We start from the raw sequence: 10,268 nt of genomic DNA, 5'->3' as shown, positions 1-10,268 counted from the left end.
GAAGGCGGCGGCGGGCTCCCGGAGGAAGAGGAGGAGGCAGCGACGCCATTTCCGCGGGGCGGGAGGCCGGAAGGTTCCAGAGGGGCCGCGGAGCCGCCGCTAGGGAGGCGCAGCGCCGCGCAGCACCGCTCGCGACATGGCCGCCGCGCGCGAGGAGGTGAGCGGGAGCCTCGTCCCCCGTCCCCCCCCCCCCTCCATCCGCCGTGAGGGCGGAGCGGCTCCGAGCACGGGGAGAGGGCACGCGCGGGGGCAGCCGGGGGGGGAGTTGGAGCGCTGGTGAGGAGCGGGCGGCCTCGTGCTTCGCAGCGCACGGAGGGGCGGGCGGGCGGCTGCTGGGTCTGAGCGTGCTGCACCCGGCGGGCTCGGAGGCGCTGGGAGTGAAGGAGCTCAGCCCTGAGCCTGCGTTAAAAAGGAGGGCGTAACTCACGCGCGTTGCGGTCTCTCGTTTGCGAACCAGTTGCTGAAAGATTTGGAAGAGGTTAAAGAATTGCTTGTGAAAGTCACGAGGAAGCGGCTCCGCGATGTGCTGCTGACAGAAAAGCACAAACTGGAGCTAGAAATCAAGAATCAGCCTCAGCCAAAGCCAAAGGATGCGGTAGAAGAAGAAAAGTCATCGCTGGGAGGCTACACGGTGAAAATAAACAATTATGGTAGGTTTACTTTTCTTAATGCGTTTTACAGCTTAGGCATCTCCCTGAAGAGAAGCCTGGGAGGCATTAGTGTGAGTTACAGGTACCATTTAGTGCTATTGAGAAGTTCTCACAAATGTTGATTTCATACTGGAGACCTTACTTTAAAAGCTTCTGTGTGCTTACTGTGCTGTCCCAACCATGGCACGTGTTAATTCTGTCTGGGTGATAGTTGTCCAGTACTGGTGGAGTGTCTTAAGGGTCCCTGGTGTACCAGCTAGTATTTTTCCATTGCCTAATACTTAGTAAGAATTAAAGAGTGAGCTTTGGTTTCTCTGCTTGCCATATAGGTGAAAGGAGAAGGAATTGCTCAAGATACTTGCTGTGCAGGGGAAAAGTGGGTCATGGAAGCTGCAGCAAAACCAGACCTCTATCTCTGAATCCCCCCTACGCAGATGGGGTTGCTGTCCTTTTACCTGAGTTGATACGTGGCTTTTCACAGAATTTAGAGAAGTTAGGGAACAGGGCTATGTGTGCACCTCCTTTTGCTCTTGCATTATGCCTAATTCACATCTATCCCTTGTTTCGCTGAAGATTGTTTTAATAAGGCATAGGTCATGGTCATTGTGGGGATGTTAGAATTGAATGTATGAAGTTTGTGGATGGAAGCTAGATCTTAATCTTTTTCCCTTGCAGGTTGGGATCAGTCAGATAAGTTTATTAAGATTTACATCTCTTTAAATGGAGTTCAGAAGCTCCCAGCTGAGAATGTGCAGGTGAATTTCACAGAGAGGTGAGTTGATCTTGTTGCACCATGCCACAAGGAGAGCACTGTTGAAGAAAGTTATTTGCAATGCAGAAATGTGTTTTGTTGAGTGCTGTTCTGCATCAGCCATGCCCAATGCTTCACCCCTTTTCTCCCTTCTATTTATTTACTTAGCACATACCCTTAAGTATAGTGCTCCTTAAAGTGTTTGGTTTTTTTTTTTTTTTTTTTTTTTTTTTACATTAATTTAAAAATGCTTGTTATACCTCGTTGTGGTTGACAGGGTATGTAGTGTTAGCCCTGTTTTTTGATGGTGATAGAACTGAAATGTTGATGAAATAAATCTGCTTTACCAAGGTTGTAGGAGGCCAATGAGATAGAAAGAACCCCAAAGATTTGTTGTGAAGTCTGAGTAGGTCCTTTTCAGTACTCAGCATTAAATCCAATTGAAGATTTGGAAGCCTTGAGTAGAAAGTAATTCAGGCCAAGTGAAGTGCCCAAGAAATGAACCTGCTAAAGGGCTTTCAGACACTATTTTTGGTGGCAGGGTAGAACAGTCTTCCACCAGCTGGAATATTTTTTAATACCTTCCCTCTCCCCACCTTCTCATTCCAGGTCGTTTGATCTTCTAGTTAAGAATCTGAATGGGAAGAACTACACCATGACCTTCAACAACCTCCTGAAACCCATCTCTGTGGAAGGCAGCTCTAGGAAGGTCAGTGCATCCCATCTGTTACAGATCTTTAGGCCCCTTACACAGTACCATGTTTGTTGACTAGTTTAAGAGGTCCAGTGCTAACCTTCAGTCTATAAAGTGTCTAACAGTTTATCTATAAAGTGTTTTCCCTGTGAACATGATCTGTAATAATCTGTAGTTGTCACAATTGTGGAATCGATCTCTGGAGACCATGACCATGGGCTTCTACCCCAAAAGATCATGAATAGATACTATAGACTTTTAAAAATAGCTTTCCAACAGGATTTCAGAAATAATTAAGCAGAAAATTCCACTAAGCATCTATTTGTGTTATTTGCAATTTTAGAGTAGACGGGAGGCTTGACAGCAGACTGAAACCCTGGGTAGCTTAAAGAGGTATAATGCCCAAAACAGTGTCTAAAACTTGCTCTTTCTTAAGGGTGCATTGCTCTGCATTGAGCAACAGTAACATTTCACTGGTGATGACTGCAACTAGTAATACTGTCTTTACTCTGCTACTTGTAGCACCTTTGAACCAAAGCACATCATTAAACTAAATAGTTCAATTTGAAATTGCTCTAAAAACTAGACTTGTACAAAATTAAAACAACTGAAATATGTGAGAGTGATGTGCCAGTAATTTTTAATATGATGCAGAAACAAGCAATGGTCGTTTTGCTTTCTGAATTAAGCCAAAGCTCAAGCAGAACTTTGTTTGCTGTGGCATGCAGAGGTTTTGTAAAATTTAGGTCAGGGTTGCAATTAAACAGGCTTTGCTTTTAACTTGCAGACATACTGCAAGATTAAGCAATGTCCTTAAACTAGTTTCTTACCCTTGGAGAAATGAGTTGGGAAAGCAACTACCAAAACATGGTATTCTAAAAACTCCTGTAAATATAGTCACCAGACAATCCTGGATACATTTAGTATCCTAAAAATTACTGAATGGTGCTTTTACAGTGCTGCATGTTCTTCTCTACCATAAAATTAGTACTATGCTATAGTGTCAGTATTGTAGTACTGTGCTACTCTGCAATGAGGTTATGACTTGGTGCCCTGAGGCTGAATAGATATTGCAACTTTTGTATATTACCTAAAATCAATAGCAGAAATAAACACTTCAGGAATTTGCAGGGATAGAAAGACGCTTACGTCATAAGCTCATCGTATTCATTGTGATTGTAACTATTATTCTTTAGTATTCTAAACTCGTGTCTTGCTGTTCTCCATACAGATAAAGACGGACACAGTCCTTGTGATGTGTAGGAAGAAGCGGGAGGAAAAGTGGGATTGTCTTACTCAAGTGGAAAAAGAAAGCAAAGAGAAAGAGTAAGTGTTTCTGTACTCCTCTATCTCATCTTCTGTTAATTGTTTCCCCAGTTGCTTTAGGGACAGTGCATTTCAACTCTTCTCTTGCCTGTGTAGTCAAACTGAAAACTGCTGCTCTGGGGGATAAGCCCATAAGGTATTTGAAAATCATTAGGTTAGTATATATATTATTATTTTTTTGGTGCACTTTTAGTGCACTTTTTTTGTGGAGGGAGGTACACTTAGAGCAGCTGTCAGCCACTCTTCTACTGATTTATTGCTAGTGATGAATGTTGCATCATTAGAAATGTGACAGATAAGGCCTGCAGTGAAAGTGCTGGAGATAATTAACCAAATAAAGAGTCAGTTACATCTTGCTGGCTGCATTCCTTTCAAGAACTGCTCTGGTGAGATTGACTGTTTTTAAGCTAAGTATATATTTCCTGCAGCTATGCTGGTCAAAATAATTATATATTTTTTGTGTGTTTGAAGTGCCTGCACAAAACCCCAGTATCCTTCTGGCAAAACAGGTTTTTGCTCACCTGGATCATTGTACAAAATCTCAAGCTAATTTAGATTACTGTGCTTCAAGTGCTTGGGAGCAATCCTACATGCAGCTTAGGTGCTGGATGTGAAAGGGTGATAAACTACAGCAGGAGACACCTGCATGCAGGATGTTTTTTTAATACATGTTGTACATAATACTCTTATATTGTTTTACAATAAACACATTTTCATCAAAAAGTGTTCCACCTTGAAGCGTGGAAGCGCTCACGTTTGAGACACTTAGGCCTGCCAATGACCGATCACTTTGTGTATATCTGTAGGATGACTTGCTTAGACTGATTAGTCCTAGGTAACCAGAGCAAAACTATTTTCCTATCCCAAGAAACAGCACTGGAGATCAGGAGAAGGCGATTTGACTCCTGATACCCATTGCTGGAGGGACTGGGTCATTTTATTTAATGTCTTGTGCAGAGAAGTACCATACGCTGCCCAGCCTGTCAGGACTAACACTGCTGCCATATTCAAAGGCTTGGAGTATGACAAGTTACTTTATAAAAGTGCTGGGGACTTTGAGGCTGGTAGCTAGCCCCGTACTTGGGTAACTTGCTCCCTCTGCTGTTTTATTGTCATCTGCATGTTTTTCAGGTAGCCTGCAGCTATGCTAGTAACTACCTATGTTGGCACTTTCTGGGTCTGTTATGTTTGGGTCCTGCTCTGTAGGATTAATTCTGGGTGGTGCTTCAAGGATCATGTTCATTGCAAAATCCTTCCTGTTACCCTTAATAGGACAGCTCAAAGTGGACATGCACTTACTCTGAGTAGACCCTTAAGGATTTTCTCTCTTTATGTGGTGACAGTTGTGACTGAAGACTTACACAGTCTAAGACTTTGCCAATCTTGTTACCAAGATGTTTCTAACAAATATTAGTGTTTGGTTTTTGCAGAGAATTGTTAGATATGCCTCATATTCTTGTATGTATCCATCTTGCAGGAAGGCTGCCTATGACACCTCAGATCCTAGTGAGGGGCTTATGAACCTTTTAAAAAAGATGTATGCAGAAGGAGATGATGAAATGAAGCGCACCATCAACAAGGCCTGGGTTGAAAGCAGAGAAAAGCAATCCAAAGGAGACATACCAATGGATATTTGAAAGTACTCTAAGGGCCGCCTTAATATTGATCTTCCATGTGAGACTCACTGTGCTGCAAAGATCATTGTTTACAAAACCTTCTTCCAAGCAAAGACAGTCATTTTCCATTTCAGGTTGGAGAAAATATTTAAATAAAATAGCTTATAAAGCATTTCCTTCAGTCAAGCGGCTCACCATCTCCTGAAGAGTGGAGCGTAGGTAAATCTTTACCCCTCCCTGAAAAAGCATCTCAGCTGAGTGGAGTCTTTTCTGAAACTGAGAACAGAATGTAAAAGAAAAGGAATCCTAAACTAAGACGGGTCAAGGCCTCTCTGTTGCAAGTGACAATGGTACCCATCTGGTTACTGGGACTAACGTCATGCTAACTGCTGGGGTGGGTTTTTTGTTGACATATGGGACAGTATGTTGAAGAGTAAATACGATAAATACTGAAGAAACTAGAACCACTATCTCAAGACAGTGCACTTGCTATTAGAGCAGAAAAAAATATGATGTTTATGATGTGGTATTAAAATTGAATGATTACTTAGAAATTAACTACTGCCTGTTTAACCTTTTATGACTTTTGAAAATGAAAACTGCTTGTAAGCCTCTGTGCTAAATCTGACCTCCTTGGGGTGTCTTTGAGGTGGCATCAGTCACAGGAGAACAGTGAGCTGCTGATGCTAGGTAGTGAGTTCACCCTGGCTCTAGCAGTATATAATGAAAAGAGAAAAGCTTCGTTATCTCCTATCGACTTTGAAGAGTTTTAAGGTAACAGAGTAAGTAGTATATTAAGATAGTTTATGCTCCAAAATTTGACAAAATTGAAGGTGATAGGTTGCTCTTAACGTTCTGCCTGTGTCTTCCATCTGATGGCAGTACGACTTGGCCTATTTAATTGCAGCCTCTCCCTGCTACTGTAAGGGACAGAATAGCCATTTCCTCTTTATTGCCCTGCTTTGAAGAAGAGTACATGGCAAACATGAACTTAGCAGCAGGCTTGGTTGGGGTTACTGTTTCCTTCCTGCTTCCTTCTCATGTCTTTCCCGAGGACAAATTTATTTGATGTTACCTGCCAAATTAATCAAGCCATTACTCTCCTATTGTGGTCTGGACTTAATTGCTACCTTGTAATTAAAGGACTGGACCAAGCTCTGCACTGTAAGTAGGAGAGGAATATTAGCATGTTGTAGTTTCTAATAGGTCCTTTATCCACTCTTTGTCTGTTTGTACATGTATTAAGTTTGCATAGCAAGAGTATCTAAGCCTACGGCCATGTTTTATTTTTAAGTTCATGCTCTTTGTTCATGGTGGAATACTACTTTGCCCTGTTCTGCAGTTTCACTTATGCTTTTACCCAAATTACCATCGTGAACGCAATCGTATGGTGACAAAAAAAAGTGCTTAAATGAGCCTATGCTGTATGTCTTTATTTCTGATGGTGCCCTTATCACAAACCACAGATTAGTTCTGCAACAATCAGTGATTTTTCTCCTCTCGTAATAAAACTGCCTTTCACACAGACCAGCTTAGTGCAGTTATCAGCTGATTGACAAAAAGCAACATACCAGTCACAATCTAGTAAATGGATTTAATGAATTAGCATGGCTCTTCTTCCTTCTGTATCAGTTTGATGCTGGGCTCATCCACAGGACAGTCTTGAACACACAGAGTTTGTGTTTTCTGCCTGAACGTACATCCATTCAGCAATCTACCACATGGCCCTCTGTATGCCAGACATTTGAGCGTGATCAGCAAAATGGCGGAAAACAATTCTGCTCAGCCTCCACCGCCTCTTCACCCCCCGAGGGCGGGATGTCAGAACACACCTATTTCGGATTCTCACAGGGCAGCTGTCCCGAGGCAATGCAGCAATCTCTTTATCAGCCACTTCCTAAAACAGAAGACCACAGCACAGAGCATAACTATGTTCCCTGTGAATATGAAGTCTTGTTTCCAGACCTCATAGCAGAGCTGTAAAATAGGTATCACCACAAGCTACCATTACCTCACAATTGTGCTTGACCTTTTGATAGTAAACTTCCTCCTGCCCTTCCTTCTGGGCATCCTAACAGTGAATGTAAGATGACCTACATGGAGGCCTCAAATTTAAACTTACAACCTCAAGCTAAAAATAAAAGCTGAAACAAACAGCTCAAGCCAAGTAAAAATATAGTGGGCTAGTCCTTTAAGTTGAATTGAATTTAAATCAATTTCTTGTTAACTGTCTTCCTATGTAATATACTTCAATGTCAGTAAAAGGGATTTCACCCTTCAACAGGTGCAGAGGAGGACAGGTCAAAGTGTTTCTGCTCTAATGAGAAGGCTTAAGAAAGTTCTTTTTCTGTACAAGAGAGCAAAAATAGTTTTCAAAAAGCACAAGGTTGCAGCAACTGGAATTTCAGAACAAGTATGTTTAGCCAGGAAATGCATTCTAAAAGAAGATGCTTGAGGTTAGGTAAGTGTCTAACTGTAGCACTCTTAATGTGCTACATTTTTAAGGAAAGAAGGGCTTAAAGAATCCTATGGTAGGAAACCTTGGTGGTTAAATGAAGGTCTGATGCTGGACTACAAAATCTCCCGTTATGTTGCATACTCCTGTTATGGAGTGCTGAAAAGCAATAATGTCAGGCTATCTTGTAAGGGGATCCTCCCTTTCAAAAGAGGACAGGATCAAGACTGCAGCCAGGTGACTTTCAACTTCTGTAAAGGCAAGGTCAGTGGGTCTTCTTGTCTTGGAACGTTCTGTAGTTACTGCTTTTGATGTCCCAAGCACCTTACTTGTGTATGTGCCTGTATACCTACAATTCATCTAATAGGGCCAACCACTCGCAGTATTTTTTTAGCTTATTTAATTCCTAGGATTTTTATTAAGAAAGCAGCCTATGCTTTCAGAGAACTCACAGCTTCTTCTTTTAAGATGTTAAATTTGGAGTCCAAATAACATTTTGTAGAGGAGGTGAAAGTTACTTCCCTTAAGTTTTTGTTTCTAAGTGCTGCTACAACTGTGACTTCAAAAGGTGACAAAAGCAGCTGAGGAATACCAAAAACAAAGCCAGGTGCAATCTGCCCCCCCACCCTTGGGTGAACATTCAACACAAACTAGACTTGCAAAGAAGATGGTAAAATCAGTACATAAAAGCAGATTCACAAACTTTCTCTCCCAGGACTTTTAAGAATGGAAGTATATCCCCACAACTAGGCATGATCAGACCAAATATGTACATGAATATTTTAAGAGTATTTCAAACACTTGAAAATATTCTTAATGCTTACTAAGAAAGGCTGACTGCAGGGCAGCGAATATACTTTAAAAATCATCTAATGCCCAGATCTGATGCAAATTTTATGTGCTTCTAGCTCACGCAAAAAGTTAAAATTACCTATTTTTAATCAAATAGGTAGCTTTGTCAGGACCAGGCTTTCAAGTTTCTAAATAAACGCAAGAGCCAAAATCCCAAGTTTACTTAGGCGACTATAAAAGTAACCATATAATACGCCATCATGGAAAACAGCTTTCCAAAGGTACATAACTGATAACTAAGGAGCTGAGTTTTCACTGTATGTAGTGTTACAGCTACTACTTCCAGGAGAAGCACTGGTGTAAGATGCCAACAAAGCCAGGAGCATGCCCTGTTATCACCTGGCCCAGCTGGTCAGTGTTAAATGCGGTGCCCGCAGCAGTGCTAACAGCCACGGGAGCCCTCACAGCGTGCCCGCAGGGCCCAGCTGAGGGCAGCGGCCCAGTACCTGCAGCTCCTTGGGCAGGATGGTGTTCTTTCGGATGGCGTTGATCCGCAGCCGCTCGTCAGCATACTCGTAGGCCAGCCTCCTCCTCTTCACATCGCGCAGCATCCTCCAGTCCACGAAGTAGCTCCGCACTTGCCTCGTGCACGCTGAGGGGAGAACCTAATTAAAAAAAAAATCACCCACACCCGTTTAGCTTATTTGCCTAGTTCAGGTACGAATTACTCCCATAAACTTGTATTTGCCGGGCTTTTCCTAATTCCCGCAGTGCAGCTCCTAAGACATTTCGCGTATTTCACATTTTAGTTCGCAAAAGCCAGCGCGGAATTAATCTATCATCCAGCAGACACACATAACCTCACAGTTTACCCCCCCCCCCCAACCCCGCAGTTGTTCTCAGGCGCTTCCCCCGGAGCCCCACGGGGGCCGTGCCCGCCGCCGCGGCGCCCTGAGGCGGCCGTGTTGCTGTGGGGGGCTGCCGGTGGCGCTGACCTGCCCCGCCGCCCGCAGCGCCCAGCGCAGCGCGGCCGCCGCCATCTTCTCGGCACCGCGCCTGGGGCCCCGCGAGCGCCACCAGCGGCCGCTGCCCGGCCTCGCACTGACTGGAGCCCGCCCGCAGCCCCCAGACGCGGCGCTGCCCACCCGCATCGGCGGCCTGAGGGCTGCCTGGGAGGGGAGGGAAGTTAAAAACTGGGGTCTGTGCTCGGTCTTTCCTGCTATAGGGAAACAATTTCCTCTGCTTTTGTGGCTGGAAAAAGTAAAGAACCCGAACCACTTCAGAGGGTTGTGTCTTATATGTCAGCCCCTGTAATAACTCCTTCATTAGGGTGACCGAGCAGCTGCCACAAAAACCTCCGGATCTGTCCAAAAGGATCAGAGGTTGGAAGAGGAAAATTTGTAGAAATGATGGGGGAGAGTTCCATCAGGAAAATGTGATGCAGCGACATTGAAGCATTCACCACATTATGGGACCATTTTCCAGGAAAAAAAAAAAAAGGCAATGCAGCTGTTGTTATATATGGAGTGGTAATTCGTGTCGAGAAGTTGGTTGCTATTAATAAAGGAGAGGGAGATTTGGGAGTGTGGCCATGGGGGTCAGCAAGCCCTGTGGTTGACGGTAACATCAGACTCCTAACGATGAGGCTATCAGGAATGTAAAAAAAAAATGTTCTTGTGTGCGTGTTGGTGGAGCGTAGACTCCCTGCACACCCAGCACTGTTTACTTGCCTTTTATACCTTTTATAAATATTCATTTTATAAATATTACTAAATTCCGATTGAGACTTCATTTATAACAGCCATGACACACAATCCCGAGAATGTGTAGGATGTTTAAGGCTCCAGGTGAGTGCTGCCTGCTGCTCAGCCCATTTAAACCATCCTAAAAGGGGGGAAAGCAGCAAGAAGTGCTCAGTACCACAAAGCAGGCGGGGTACGGACCTCACAGCAGGGCTGCCCTACAAGCACCGCTGTCCAGGGCC

The 10,268-nt window shown here is 43.8% G+C and overlaps 2 protein-coding genes across 2 annotated transcripts; one reads left to right on the top strand and one right to left on the bottom strand.

The window, feature by feature from the left end:
* CACYBP (calcyclin binding protein) lies at positions 1 to 6,453 on the top strand. Its single transcript, XM_027463465.3, has 6 exons — positions 1 to 157; positions 458 to 650; positions 1,326 to 1,422; positions 2,011 to 2,110; positions 3,327 to 3,421; positions 4,899 to 6,453. Exons 1-6 carry the CDS (start codon positions 137 to 139, stop codon positions 5,056 to 5,058), a joined length of 666 nt encoding a protein of 221 aa, XP_027319266.1. The 5' UTR covers positions 1 to 136; the 3' UTR covers positions 5,059 to 6,453.
* Positions 6,454 to 6,617: 164 nt separating this feature from the next.
* Positions 6,618 to 9,422, bottom strand: MRPS14 (mitochondrial ribosomal protein S14). Its single transcript, XM_027463466.3, has 3 exons — positions 9,280 to 9,422; positions 8,791 to 8,949; positions 6,618 to 6,934 (listed from the first exon to the last, which is right to left on the bottom strand). The coding sequence occupies exons 1-3, from the start codon at positions 9,322 to 9,324 to the stop codon at positions 6,752 to 6,754; spliced, it is 387 nt and encodes a 128-aa protein (XP_027319267.3). The 5' UTR covers positions 9,325 to 9,422; the 3' UTR covers positions 6,618 to 6,751.
* Between the last annotated feature and the right edge of the window lie 846 nt (positions 9,423 to 10,268).

Source organism: Anas platyrhynchos, chromosome 8, assembly GCF_047663525.1.
Source record: "Anas platyrhynchos isolate ZD024472 breed Pekin duck chromosome 8, IASCAAS_PekinDuck_T2T, whole genome shotgun sequence".
NCBI lineage: Eukaryota > Metazoa > Chordata > Aves > Anseriformes > Anatidae > Anas > Anas platyrhynchos.
The sequence above is the reverse complement of the archived record's forward strand: the minus strand, read 5'-3'. Positions and strand labels throughout refer to the sequence as shown.